Source organism: Heptranchias perlo, chromosome 3 (genome assembly GCF_035084215.1).
Source record: "Heptranchias perlo isolate sHepPer1 chromosome 3, sHepPer1.hap1, whole genome shotgun sequence".
NCBI classification, from domain to species: Eukaryota; Metazoa; Chordata; class Chondrichthyes; order Hexanchiformes; family Hexanchidae; genus Heptranchias; species Heptranchias perlo.
In genome coordinates this window covers 37,672,696-37,687,914 of record NC_090327.1, presented here as the reverse complement: position 1 = coordinate 37,687,914, position 15,219 = coordinate 37,672,696, and the positions used below count along the sequence as shown (strand labels likewise).

Genomic DNA, 15,219 nt, shown 5'->3' with positions numbered 1-15,219 from the left:
GTGCCCACGGGGCAGGGAACGGCCGTGTGCCCCCGGGGCAGGGAACGGCCGTGTGCCCCCGGGGCAGGGAACGGCCGTGTGCCCCCGGGGCAGGGAACGGCCGTGTGCCCCCGGGGCAGGGAACGGCCGTGTCCAGAACAGGACTGACTGTCCTAGCACCAATTGCCTATAACAGGACTGACTGTCCCAGCACCAACTGCCTATAACAGGACTGACTGTCCCAGCACCAATTGCCTATAACAGGACTGAATGTCCCAGCATCATCTGTGTCCATAACAGGAATGACTGTCCCAGCACCAACTGCCTATAACAGGAATGACTGTCCCAGCACTGACTGTGTCTATAGGAACATAGGAACAGGAGTAGGCCATTCAGCCCCTTGTGCCTGCTCTGCCATTTGATAAGATCGTGGCTGATCTGTGATCTAACTCCATATACCTGCCTTTGGCCCATATCCCTTAATACCTTTGGTTGCCAAAAAGCTATCTATCTCAGATTTGAATTTAGCAATTGAGCTAGTATCAATTGCCGTTTGCGGAAGAGAGTTCCAAACTTCTACAACCCTTTGTGTAGAAATGTTTTCTAATCTTGCTCCTGAAAGGTCTGGCTCTAATTTTTAGACTGTGCCCCCTACTCCTAAAATCCCCAACCAGCGGAAATAGTTTCTCTCTATCCACCCTATCTGTTCCCCATAACATCTTATAAACTTCGATCAGATCACCCCTTAACCTTTGAAACTCTAGAGAAAACAATCCCAATTTGTGTAATCTCTCCTCGTAACTTAACCCTTGAAGTCCGGGTATCATTCTAGTAAACTTGCGCTGCACTCCCTCCAAGGCCAACATGTCCTTCCGAAGGTGCGGTGCCCAGAACTGCTCACAGTACTCCAGGTGCGGTCTAACCAGGGTTTTGTATAGCTGCAGCATAACTTCTGCCCCCTTGTACTCCAGTCCTCTGGATATGAAGGCCAACATTCCATTTGCCTTCTTGATTATTTTCTGCATCTGTTCATGACACTTCAATGATCTATGTACCTATAACAGGACTGACTGTCCCAGCACCAACTGCCTATAACAGGACTGACTGTCCCAGCACCAACTGCCTATAACAGGACTGACTGTCCCAGCACCAACTGCCGATAACAGGACTGACTGTCCCAGCACCAACTGCCTATATACAGGACTGACTTCCAGGTGTTGTTGTATCATCCCAAATTTCCTCTCTCTTAGGTAAGCAACTCCCTTCGGTTCCCGTCGATAGTGTAAATGGATTTGTGCGATGGGTTAGCTTGCTGGCGTTTTCTATCCAACTGGTACCCACCTTAATGTCCCAGTTGACCGTGTTGTGCCCAGTCAACCTCCCATCGTACAAGTGGTTTGTGGATAGGTCCAGGCAAATATGATTTCTACAAGCCTAAAAAAAGAGTTTAAATCACAAAAATAGATGAATGTCCATGTAAATAATACGAGTGTCTTAAAGGCGCAGTTCCTCCACCCGCCTCTGGAATACATCGCCTAGGTCTATTCACGTTCCTCTCCCCACCCCCCACCCCCCCACCAAATCAATTTCTCTGTGACAGGGTTCCCCTTTGTCATCTCTCCTCCCCACCCTTGGCTACAGCTGTATATGTGGTCGCAACCTCCTCCAAGTGACCATTCTTTGTCCGTGAGCCTGGACAATGAGTGTTGGAAAGCTATGAAGGCATCACAGCCCAAGCCCAACCCTTTCTTAAATATTTCCAGCAAGGGGGAAATCAGAATCATAGAATCATATAGCACAGAATGAGGCCATTCAGCCCATCGTGCCTGTGTCGGCTCTTTGAAAGAGCTAGCTCTTTCCCCATAGTCCTACAAATGTTCCCTGGTAGGAAATGGGAACCTTAGCTGATTTTTGTCCTCCCTAGCCCAGGGCGTGCCAAAGCCTACTGTAGTGCCCCAACAGCCAACCCAGCTGAGATCAGCTACCTCAGTACATACTGGAGATCAAACCTGGGGCTTTTTTTGATCTGTGTGGCTCAGTGATATGTTGGTTTCCTCAGTTGATCCTTCGAGGGAACTTGAACCTTTCTGAATTTATTACAAACCTATTGTAAAATCAAATCTTGTTGAACATACTCACCTTGGGAGTGTAATAAAGGAGCAGCTTGCTACTCAGATCTGACAGCTCACTGTCAGGCTTAAAGGGCGACAGGTTGTTTGGACCTAAGGAGGAATACACAAACAGAAACAAAGTGAGTAACTGCACTGCTCCTTAAGGCTCTGTGTTTTCTACCCATCTGAGTTTGTCTCATTAACCCAGCACCTTCAATTCCAGTAAAGGGACTTCACCCAGGATAGTGTCCCCATTTATCCCTATCTTTCTGGCTAATGCAAGTGAGACCTGGAGAGAAAAATGTAGAAGCAGAGAGAGAAACAAGCATGGGTGTGGGGCAGGCCAGGGGTGCGGGGCAGGCCAGAGTCAGAAACATGGACAGTCAGAGACACAGCGAACAGGAGCCAGATAGGAGAGAAGAGAAAAGACAGCGTGCGAGACAGAAAGAAAGAATAAGGCGCAGAAAGATGCAGACACAGAAAAGGAACCAGAATTAGAGGGAGACAGAGAGAGAATGATGGAACAATAAGAGAGCGCGAGCAGGAGAGAAAGAACAAATGTACATTTATACAGCATCGTTCGCATCCTCAAATAACTTTTAAAGTGTAGTCACTGTTGTTTTACAGGCAAATGTGACAGCCAATTTGTGCAAGGAAGGTCCCACAAACAGTACTGAGATAAATAACCAGCTAATCTGTTTTTGGTGGTGCTGGTTGAGTGAACAATGTTGGCCAGGACACCGGGAAAACTGTCCTGCTCTTCTTCAGATAATGGGATAGGATCTTTTCTATCCACCTGAGGGGTCAGATAGGATTTGATTTAACATCTCAAGTGACAGATGGTACCCAAGTAGCACTCCCTTTGTACTGCACTAAAGTGTCAGCCTAGATTATGTGCTGAAGTGTCTGGAGTGAGGCTTGAACCCACAACCTTCTGACAGAGATGAGAGTGCTACCAGTGAGCTTTTTTCCCCTCTTTACTCAGAGGGGAAAGAGAGTGTCAAAAGGGGTGTCAGGAAAGGAGTAGCCAGACAAAATCACAAAGAGAGCATGAGAAAGAGGTAGAAAGATTAAGAGAGGTGTGTACTGTACATGTACAGGTGCTGACACTGAGACACACACGAGCTGTACAGTGCCAAATGAGAGTGAACAACTTTGTGTACACTTCCACTCACACCGTGACTGACCAGTAAAACACGGTGATACAAAACTCACCTGCAGTAAAAAGTGCTTTGACGTGCGTCGGCTGCAGTGCCTCGTGGAACACAAAGACAGATCCCATCTGCCCTTCCAGGGAGGTTGGTGTGCCCCACTCTGTATCCTGTGTGCCAGCTGCAATCGTATTCACGATGGTTTGTGACAAGCTGGAGCCTCTGATGGTAGGCGCAAAGCTGGCTGGGAAGGACTGAGAGCGGTTGAGATGGGAGTGTGAGGTGAAGGAGAGATTGGGAGACTGGGAGGGAGATGTAATAACCGTCGTGGTTGTCCTGTGACCAGCTGATCCAATGCAGCAATACGTGAAAGACTGGAGAGGAGAGGGGATAAAACACACAAAGAAAATTAAACAGTTCAAAATATTTATATATTAGAGATAAAAAGATAAAAAAAACAGGAAATGCTGGCAATACTCAGTGGGTCTGTCAACATCTGGAGAAGACAAGACAGGTTAATATTTCGATCAAAGACTATTCACCAGATCAGTTTTTTTTAAATGCATACTGAGAGAACAAAGTGATGGGTTAACGCCCACTGTGCAGGATGCCATCAAGATTGAGTGAACATGGGGTGAAATCACAGGAACAGGAGCAGACAGTTCAGCTCCTTGAGCCTGTTCTACCATTTAATTAGATCATGGCTGGTCTGCAGCTCAACTCCATTTACCCATCTTTGCTCCATATCCCTTGATAACAGTCAGCATGGATTTGTTAAGGGAAGGTCGTGTCTGACCGACCTGATTGAATTTTTTGAGGAGGTAACAAGGAGGGTCAATGAAGGTAGCACTTTGTCGTCTACATGGATTTTAGCAAGGCTTTTGACAAGGTGCCACATGGCAGACTGGTCAGAGAAGTAAAGGCACATGGGATCCAAGAGAAAGTGGCAAGTTAGATCCAAAATTAGTGCAGTGGCAGGAAACACAGGGTAATGCTCGACAGGTGTTTTTGTGACTGGAAGGCTGTTTCCATTGGGGTTCCGCAGGGCTCAGTATTAGGTCCCTTGCCTTTTGTGATATGTTTCAATGATTTAGACTTAAATGTAGGGGGCACGATTAAGAATTTGCAGATGATACAAAAATTGGCCGTGTGCTAGATAGTGAGGAAGAAAGCTGTAGACTGCAGGAAGATATCACTGGACTGGTCAGGTGGACAGAAAAGTGGGAAATGGAATTCAATCTGGAGAAATGTGAGGGTAACAAGGCAAGGGAATACACAATAAATGGGAGGATACTGAGAAGTGGAGAGGAACAGAGGGACCTTAGAGTGCATGTCCACAGATCCCTGGAGGTAGCAGAACAGGTAGATAAGGTGGTTAAGAAGGTATACGGGATACTTTCCTTTATTAGCCGAGGCACAGAATATAAGAGCAGGGAGGTTATGCTAGAACTGTATAAAACATTGGTTAGGCCACAGCTTGAGTACTGCATACAATTCTGGTCACCATATTACATGAAAGATGTGATTGCACTGGAGAGGATACAGAGGAGATTTACAAGGATGTTGCCAGGAGTGGAGAATTTTAGCTATGAGGAAAGATTGGATAGGCTGGGGCTGTTTCCTTTGGAACAAAGGAGGCCGAGGGGAGATTTAATTGAGGTATATAAAATTATTACTGGACCAGATAGAGTGGATAGGGAGGACCTATTTTCCTTAGCAGAGAGGTCAATAACCAGGAGGCATACATTTAAATTAACTGGTAGAAGGATGAGAGGGGAGTTGAGGAGACATTTTTTCACCCAGAGGTTGGTGGGGGTTTGGAACTCACTGCCTGAAAGGGTGGTAGAGGCAGAAACCCTCATCGCATTTAAAAAGTACTTGGACATGCACTTGAAGTGCCGTAACCTACAAGGCTACGGACCAAGAGATGGAAAGTGGGATTAGGTTGCATAGCTCTTAACGGCCGGCACAGACACGGTGGGCCGAATGGCTTCCTTCTGTGCCGTAAATTTCTATGATTCTATGATAACCTCACCCAATAAAAATCTATCGATCTTAGTCTTGAATATTTCAATGACTCAACATCCACAGCTTTTTATGGGGAGAGTGTGCCAGATTTCCAGTAAGAAAGGGATGTGTGTGCATCCCGGCTGTAGTGCTGAAGATTTGTGCTCCAGAACTAGCTGCGCCTCTAGCCAAGCTGTTCCAGTACAGCTACAACACTGGCATCTACCCGACAATGTGGAAAATTGACCAGGTATGTCCTGTCCACAAAAAGCAGGACAAATCCAATCCGGCCAATTACCGCCCCATCAGTCTACTCTCAATCATCAGCAAAGTGATGGAAGGTGTCGTCGACAGTGCTATCAAGCGGCACTTACTCACCAATAACCTGCTCACCGATGCTCAGTTTGGGTTCCGCCAGGACCACTCGGCTCCAGACTTCATTACAGTCTTGGTCCAAACATGGACAAAAGAGCTGAATTCCAGAGGTGAGGTGAGAGTGACTGCCCTTGACATCAAGGCAGCATTTGACCGAGTGTGGCACCAAGGAGCCCTAGTAAAATTGAAGTCAATGGGAATCAGGGGGAAAACTCTCCAGTGGCTGGAGTCATACCTAGCACAAAGGAAGATGGTAGTGGTTGTTGGAGGCCAATCATCTCAGCCCCAGGACATTGCTGCAGGAGTTCCTCAGGGCAGTGTCCTTGGCCCAACCATCTTCAGCTGCTTCATCAATGACCTTCCCTCCGTCATAAGGTCAGAAATGGGGATGTTCGCTGATGACTGCACAGTGTTCAGTTCCATTCGCAACCCCTCAAATAATGAAGCAGTCCGAGCCCGCATGCAGCAAGACCTGGACAACATCCAGGCTTGGGCTCATAAGTGGCAAGTAACATTCGCGCCAGATAAGTGCCAGGCAATGACCATCTCCAACAAGAGAGTCTCACCACCTCCCCTTGACATTCAACGGCATTACCATCGCCGAATCCCCCACCATCAACATCCTGGGGGTCACCATTGACCAGAAACTTAACTGGACCAGCCATATAAATACTGTGGCTACGAGAGCAGGTCAGAGGCTGGGTATTCTGCGGCGAGTGACTCACCTCCTGACTCCCCAGAGCCTTTCCACCATCTACAAGGCACAAGTCAGGAGTGTGATGGAATACTCTCCACTTGCTTGGATGAGTGCAGCTCCAACAACACTCAAGAAGCTCGACACCATCCAAGATAAAGCAGCCCGCTTGATTGGCACCCCATCCACCACCCTAAACATTCACTCCCTTCACCACCGGTGCACTGTGGCTGCAGTGTGTACCATCCACAGGATGCACTGCAGCAACTCGCCAAGGCTTCTTCCACAGCACCTCCCAAACCCGCGACCTCTATCACCTAGAAGGACAAGAGCAGCAGGCACATGGGAACAACACCACCTGCACGTTCCCCTCCAAGTCACACACCATCCTGACTTGGAAATATATCGCCGTTCCTTCATTGTCGCTGGGTCAAAATCCTGGAACTCTCTTCCTAACAGCACTGTGGGAGAACAGTCACCACACGGACTGCAGCGGTTCAAGAAGGCGGCTCACCACCACCTTCTCAAGGGCAATTAGGGATGGGCAATAAATGCTGGCCTCGCCAGCGACGCCCACATCCTGGAAACGAATAAAAAAAACACACTGGAACTGCAGTATGGGACTGGGGTGAATCAGGAAGGAGTAATTAGGAAGCTTGTAAGTTAAAAGCCTGCATATTGTAGTAAGTGAATACCAGGGGAGGTGAGGCCACAGCAAAGTTGCAATAGATCCCATGAGGTTGGAGGCCAAAGATGAGAGAGCGATTAGCTATTGGATGAGAAGCTTTCACTTGCTTCCTATTCCGGAGTGTGTGAGGGGGTCAGGAGGGGCTCCTGAGGGAGAGCAGTATCCAAGGACTTTACCCAAAACATTAACCTCGCATTCCCTTCCAGATAGTAATCGACTCATCTATTCTTGTCCCAAATGTGAATTGTATCTATGAGATTTATATCAATTAGTGCTACAATTAACACCATAGACTCTTTTCAACGAGTTGTTCACAATGTTGTAGGAACTCAGGACCAAACACGAACCGGTTTTCACATAAATCCAGCTCTGAATTGCAGACAAAACTAGCACTTCGTCTAGGGTTGATACCCCTGTTCTATTGAGCCCGGGATCAGGGATCGTACCTTCTTGATCTATATCGGGGAGTAGTTATCAGGTTTATTAGAGTGTGTGGTGGCCTGGGGGGGGTTTAATCCAAGTTTTTTTACCTCTGTAGGCTACATTGGCACACAGCATGGAGCCTCAGGGGTAGTGCTGGCCAAGTGCCAGCCTTGGCTCAGTTGTAGCGCTTCCACTTCTGAGTCAGATTTCAAGTCCTACTCCTGCAACTTGAGTACATAATCTTGGCTGACACTTCAGCGCAGTACCGAGGGAATGCTGCACTGTCAGAGGTGCTATTTATCGGATCAGATGTTAAAGTAAGGCCCCCTCTGCCCTCTCAGGTGGACGTATAAGATACCACGGCACTAGTTGAAGAAGAGCAAGGGAATTCCCCCAGAGTCCTGGCCAATATTTATCCCTCAACCAACAACTAAAACAGATTATCTGGTTGTTTATCTGTTTGCTGCTAATGGAACTTTGCTGTAGGCAAATTGGCTGCCACGTTCCCCTATATTGCCACAGTGACTACACTTCAAAAAGTACTTCATTGGCTGTGAAGTGCTTTGGGACATCCTGAGGTTGCTAAATAAATGCAAGTTCTTTCTTTCACACATGAAAACTAAATCCATGTTCTCGTTAATTTGTTCCGATGACAATGCAGCACTCCCTCAGTACTGCACTAAAGGCTTGGTCAGTCGAGGATAACTTGAATCCCACCAACTTTGCCAAGCACAATTTAGAAGTGTGTATTTTTTTGGGGGGATAAAAAGGAAAACTCTTACAAGATTAAGTCGCGGCTGCACCGTACCTCGTTTAGTGAAGGAAACCGTAGCTGCGCTGTCTTCCTCAGGGAACCGTCTGCGTAGATATTCACCACGTTCTGCCCGAAGGGTCGGCGTCCTGCGATGTGAACAATGTCAATGCAGTGCTGCAAACAAGATGCGGGAGATGGTGAAAGAATGTTGGAGAAAGGAATTACTCGCTCGACCAGAACACAGCAGCTGATTCCATCTGTTGTTTCTCTCTCTCTGTAATTTCACCAGATTTTATTTTTGCGCATGGATCTCAGGACCCCTTTTACAGTTACGGCCTGGAATTTCCTGAAAACTTGCAGTGAAGCAAGTGTAATGCCTGTTTTTTCACTGCAAAAAGATGGAAGAAATTTGGGTGCGAGTGGCTGATGCCTACTTTTACGCTAAGCCTGAATTTCCTCCATCGTTTTGCGCCGATTCAGTGAAATGACAGCCATAACCCTCCAGCACTCATTAACATAGCCCAGCCTCCTCCCCCCCCACCCCCCCCGCACCGTGCAAAAGCTCAGAGAACATGAGTTTTCTGCATTTCAGCCAGTTCAGCAGCACTCCTGCTCCTCCTGGCCCACAAGGACACCCGAAATAAACATTTAAAAACTTATCTGCTGGGCATCTTCTGGCCCACAATCCCCTGAACAGGTTTGGCCTGTTGGGGAAGCCATCACTACTCCCCTGATCAGGCCCCAGACTAAAATTGCAGTCGGGTCCTGATGATGTCTGCATATTTAAAGCAGGTCCCCGCTGCCTTCCTGCAGGTGTCCCACTTGCCTGCTCAAAAAAGCAGGTTAATATTTGGACCTGTTAGGAAGGCAGCAGGATTGGAGGGGGTAAGTCCCTCCTCTCATTTTAATTGCCCCCCCCCAATCCAGTTTCCGCCAGGCAGGGGGGGTTAAAATCAGGGCGATGGTCTCTAAATACTGGGTTGATACCCAGCGGGGTACTCACCTCCGGTCGGAGTGACCACTTTGATAAGTTGACAATTGTAAACAATTTTACAACACCAAGTTATAGTCCAGCAATTTTATTTTAAATTCACAAGCTTTCGGAGGCTTCCTCCTTCGTCAGGTGAACGATGTGAAAATGACGAAAAATTCACCTGAGGAAGGAGGAAGCCTCCGAAAGCTTGTGAATTTAAAATAAAATTGCTGGACTATAACTTGGTGTTGTAAAATTGTTTACAATTGTCAACCCCAATCCATCACCGGCATCTCCACATCTTGATAAGTTGAGGGAGGGGACAGAGCCTTTTGCCTAATGGTACTATTCCTGCCTCTGAGTCAGAAGGGCTAGGTTTAGGCCCCACTCCAGACAGCCCCGATGAGTGGAGACAGGAGCGTTTGAATACTAGACTGGCGCTAGAGGGGGTACTTGTGTCCAATGGGTGTCCCCCCGTCGTAAAGGGTAGTTGGGGCTCTTTAGCCTTGGTTGCAGCCCACCTTGGAGAAGGTACTCCAAAGATATACACCATGAGGAAGGCAACAGGAGACCACCTCAGCAACACTTCCCTAGTGACTGGTTAAGAGTCGCACGTATGAAACTTCAGTTCAGACCTGCCCTAGGGCAGAGCACAATGCATGGATGGACGTTGGGGGAGAGGAAGCCAACATGAGCAGAGCTTTTAGGTTTAGGATCCGCGCAGTAGTTTTGGACAATTTGGAATTCATGCCAGGTGAAGAATGGGAAACCAGTATGGAGAGCATTAGGAGTAATTAGAGCGTACAGGTGACAAAAGCTTCAAACTGGATAGTGGAATGAGGTAAAAATAGAAGCGAGCAATATTGTAGAGATGGAAGTAAATGGTCTTGCTGATGGAGAGAACGTCACTTGCTTTATCCACCTACAGTCAGCAGAAATGCAGATTTGACAGATGTCCCCTGTGGTGGGGTGGAAGGATCCTGTCGCGCAGAAGGTTAGTGCAGTGACAACCTTCTCAGCTACAGGAAGAGCTGTGCCAGTCCTTCTCGGTCTGCAAGTCAGCTTAGCTGCTTCATAGCCGCTTTAGTGAGGAGTGATAGTGGCGGAGTCAGGACACCCAGGGCTCTTTAAAAAAGGTCTGACGGTATTGTTTTTTTTCTTATCTTCACACTCTTCTCTTGGAGAAGAGTATGAAGTAGTGGAAGGATTCACAGTCTGATTAACAGTCTGACAGGCCACGACGTGAACACTTCTATCATCTTTATAGGGTGATTAGTCCTATATGGCGGGAGGGTTTTATGGGCTCCCACAACCCATACGATGAAGAGGGAAGCCACCCAAACCTACAGGACTTCAACCCAGTATTCAGAGCCAGACTCGCTAACACCGTCTGGAGCGGTGTTCAACCCCGCAACTTTTGACTTCTAAGTCGGGAATGCTCCCACTCCGCCAAAGGCTCAACTCCGTCTGAAGGCATTGATGGGCATGTACACACCTCCTGAGGTTATCCTCCTTATCTAGGTCACGCAGCGCAATCAGAAGACCCAAAGGATGTCCCATTCTGAGCACTTTGTGAGCTGCAAGTTATAAACCAGGAACACCAAAATTCTATAGACTCTGGAACGGTTCCTGCAGATTGGAGGGTGGCAAATGTCACCCCACTATTTAAAAAAGGAGGGAAAGAAAACAGGGAACTACAGACCGGTTAGCCTAACATCAGTAGTAGGGAAAATGCTGGAGTCTATTATGAAGGATGTGATAACAGGACACTTAGAAAATATCAATGAGATTAGACAAAGTCAACATGGATTTATGAAAGGGAAATCATGTTTGACAAACCTGCTGGAGTTTTTTGAGAATGTAACCGGTAGAATAGATAAGGGAGAACCAGTGGATGTGGTTTATTTGAATTTTCAGAAGGCTTTTGATAAAGTCCCACATAAGAGCTTAGTGTGCAAAACTGAAGCACATGGGATTGGTGGTAATATACTGGCATGGATTGAAAATTGGTTAACAGACAGGAAACAGAGAGTAGGAATAAATGGGTCTTTTTCGGGGTGGCAGGCAGTGACTAGTGGAGTAACGCAGGGATCAGTGCTTGGGCCCCAGCTATTCACAATATATATCAATGATTTGGATGAGGGAACCAAATGTAATATTTCCAAGTTTGCTGACAACACAAAACTAGGTGGGATCGTGAGTTGTGAGAAGGATGCAAAGAGGCTTCAAGGCGATTTAGACAAGTTGAGTGAGTGGGCAAATACATGGCAGATGCAGTATAATGTGGATAAATGTGAAGTTATCCACTTCGGAAGGAAAAACAGAAAGGCAGAGTATTATTTAAATGTTGATGTACAAAGGGACCTGGGTGTCCTTGTACACCAGTCACTGAAAGTAAACATGCAGGTGCAGCAAGCAGTTAGGAAGCCAAATGGTATGTTGGCCTTCATTGCAAGAGGATTTGAGTACAGGAACAAGGATGTCTTACTGCAGTTATATAGGGCCTTGGTGAGACCACGCCTGGAGTAGTGTGTGCAGTTTTGGTCTCCTTACCTAAGGAAGGATATACTTGTCATGGAGGGAAGGCAGCGAAGGTTCACCAGAATGATTCCTGGGATGGCAGGACTGTCGTATGAGGAGAGATTGGGTCGACTCGGCCTGTATTCACTCGAGTTTAGAAGAATGAGGGGCGATCTCATTGAAACATATAAAATTCTGACAGGGCTCGACAGACTGGATGCAGGGAGGATGTTTCCCCTGGCTGGGGGGTCCAGAACAAGGGGTCACAGTCTCAGAATACGGGGTAGGACATTTAGGACTAGGATGGGGAGAAATTTCTTCACTCAGAGGGTGGTGAACCTGTGGAATTCTCTACCACAGAAGGCGGTGGAGGCCAAGTCACTGAATATATTTAAGAAGGAGATAGATAGATTTCTAGACACAAAAGGCATCAAGGGGTATGGGGAGAGAGCGGGAATATGGTATTGAGATAGTGCATCAGCCATGATCATATTGAATGACGGAGCAGGGGCCAAATAGCCTACTCCTGCTCCTATTTTCTATATTTCTATGTTTCTAACAATGAAAAAGGACTGCAAGAAAGAGGCTTTGATGCACAACAAAGGTGTTCGGAAAAATGGCAAAGGCACAAGTAAAGAAACAAACGGCAAGTACAAAAATGCATCAGCATCGAAACTCTAGGAAGGAATTGTCGAGCTCAACAAATCAAGCTAGTAACCTAGCTTTACGAAGACAATTAAAGCAGCAGTGGCTGTTGCATCAGTTATGCAACAACTGGCGTTTGTTTGGCGCCTTTCATGTAGAAAAATATCCCAAGGTGCTTCAGAAATGTGTGAAAAAATGGACTTCGAGCCAAAGAAGGAGGTTAGAAGGGGTCATCGAAAGCTTGGTCGAAGAGGTGGATTCTGAGAATGGTCTTAAAAGAGGACAGGGTGGGGGGGGGCGGTAGGGAGGTGGGAAGGGTCTAGGGAGGGAAATCCCATTTTATATGGGCAAGGTGGATTTTGGGAGAAGCGAAGCTCGGATGAATGCCACGAGGGACCAAATCCAAATAATTATTCCATGCAAGGGAGGCTTCCCTTTCCCAACAAGAGTGTTGGCAGCAAAAGCAGACGAGGAGCCCAGAAAGGCATGGGCTCTCTCGGATCTGGGCCGCTGCTCCTTGGGCTCCTCCCTAAGCACACCCCACCCCCCACCACCGTGATCGCCCAGGACTTACCTCGCTGCCAGCTGGGTGGCCTCCGGGCTAACCGTTTCTGTGCCGGAATTTGAATCCGGCAAGCTGCATCGTGACCGCCCATTCAGGGCTGGCGGCTCTCAGGTTCTATGCAAATGAGGATCAAGCCTCTTTGCTCCCAGCACGGGCTGGCAGCAGCCGGCAGGTTCCATCCGGTCCTCTGCCCGAAAGCAAAAATATGCCCCATCGTCTCTCAGCCCACCGTCTGCTCTAGTTGACTGAGGTAACCGTGTATCTGCTACAACTGGCCTGTGCATTCCTGGGTTAAGGGAGGAAATATTGGGCAGGGTTCCTGCTCCTGATCTCAATCCAGCCCTACCACCAACCCCCCACAAACTCCCCCCATTTCCCAGAAATGCACATGTGTCGATGTTAGTTGAGGACAGGGTTGAGTTCAGCTTCAGTGTCACAAGAACAGAAGAAGTAGGAGCAGGAGTAAGCCATAGGGCCCCTTGAGCCTGCTCAGACATTCAATAAGATCTTGGCTGATCTTCAACCTCAACTCCACTTTCCTGCCCAATCCCCATATCCCATGATTCCACCAAAGTCCAAAAATCTATTTATCTCAGCCTTGAATATATTCAACGACTCAGCATCCACAGCCCACTGGGTATAGAATTCCAAAGATTCACAACCCTCTGTCTGAAGAAATTCCTCCTCACGTCAGTCTTAAGTGGCCAACCCCTTATCCTGTGATTATGCCCCTTAGTTCTCCACTCTCCAGCCAGGGGAAACACCCTTTCAGTATCTACCCTGTCAAGCCCCCTAAGAATCTTATATGTTTCAATGAGATCACCTCTCATTTTTCTAAACTCCAGAGAGTAAAGGCCCATTCTACCCAATCTTTCCTCATAGGACAACCCTCTCATCCAGGAATTAATCTAGTGAACCTTTGTTGCACTGCCTCTAAGGCAAGTATATCCTTCCTTAGATAAGGAGACCAAAACTGAACACAGTACTCCAGGTGAGGTCTCACAAAAGTCCTGTACAATTGTAGTAAGATTTCTTTACTCTTCTACTCCAACCCCCTTGCAATAAAGGCCAACATGCCATTTGCTTTCCTAATTGCTTGCTGTACCTGCATGCTAACTTCTTGTGTTTCTTGTACAAGGACACCCAAATCCATCTGAACACCAACATTTAATAGTTTCTCGCCATTTAAAAAATATTCTGTTTTTCTATTCTTCCCACTGAAGTGAATAATCTCAACAATTCCCCACATTATACTCCATCTGTCACCTTCTTGCCCGTTCACTTAACCTGTCTATATTCCTTTGCAGATTCTGTCTCCTCCTCACAGCTTACTTTCCCAACTAGCTTTGTATTGTCAGTAAACTTGGATACATTACACTCGGTCCCTTCATCTAAGTCATTAATATAGATTGTAAATAGCTGTGTTCCTCACAATCAAAAAATCTGCCAACAATTACGGTCCAAGTTCTCACCTGAACAATGTCCTTTAAGGAAAGAAATCTGCTGTCCTTACCAGGTCTGGCCTATATGTGACTCCAGTCCCGCACCAATACGGTTGACTCTAAACTGCCCTCTGAAGTGACCCAGCAAGACATAGTGTTGTATCTAAACTGCTACTAATGATTCAAGAAGAAGGCCCACCACCTCCTTCACAGGGCAACTAGGGATGGGCAATAAATGTGGCCTTGCAAGCGATGCTCACATTCCGAATGTTAATACATTAAAGAAAGGGAGACTGGTGCCAATGCAACTGAACCCCAGCAAAAGGAGTCAACATCTTCTGGAAGTGGGAATAAAGGAAGAGAGCTAGGGGAGGACAAAATAACCACCGCAAACGAGATGACCCAGAGTACAAACCCAGCGCAACAAGAGGTCCCTCAGGGGAACATACCCAGAGTGAGTCACTGAAGGAGAATTCCGGGAGAGCCACAGTCATGTATTCTTTCTTCGTGCAAACCGCGACAACCAGCATCCCGTCCGACGTGAAGAAGGCCTCGAATCCAGTCCCACTTGCTGTAAAGAAACTGCAGAAAGGGGAGGAGAAAAAGAGAAAAAAAAACAGGGTTTGGTTAACACTTTTTCTGCTGCTTTTATACGTTCCTTCTTTATTGTAAATTTTATTCTGGGAAATGGACAATTTCCCTTTTCAGGAACCAATTGCCAATATAAAGCACTGGCAGATTCGAGACAGCAAGGCTCAGATGTAAGGGCCAATTTTCTGAATGTACAAAACCGCCGGGCAGCCGTCTCTCCCCCTCCAATCGGCCATTTCAGAAATCATGGGCACATTGCCGGTCGGCAAAGCTTCGCACCACTAGCACATTGATGAATACG

The 15,219-nt window shown here is 47.1% G+C and overlaps 1 protein-coding gene across 1 annotated transcript in view; it reads right to left on the bottom strand.

Moving 5' to 3' along the window:
* The window catches only part of nbeal2 (neurobeachin-like 2), a 257,591-nt gene that overhangs the window by 104,184 nt on the left and 138,188 nt on the right, over positions 1–15,219 (bottom strand). The window contains exons 14-18 of the mRNA XM_067978873.1: positions 14,777–14,909; positions 8,237–8,356; positions 3,306–3,615; positions 2,119–2,201; positions 1,321–1,413 (exon numbers count right to left, since the gene is read on the bottom strand). Of these exons, the coding sequence (XP_067834974.1) occupies positions 1,321–1,413; positions 2,119–2,201; positions 3,306–3,615; positions 8,237–8,356; positions 14,777–14,909 (739 nt within the window). The remainder of the gene's footprint in view (positions 1–1,320; positions 1,414–2,118; positions 2,202–3,305; positions 3,616–8,236; positions 8,357–14,776; positions 14,910–15,219) is intronic.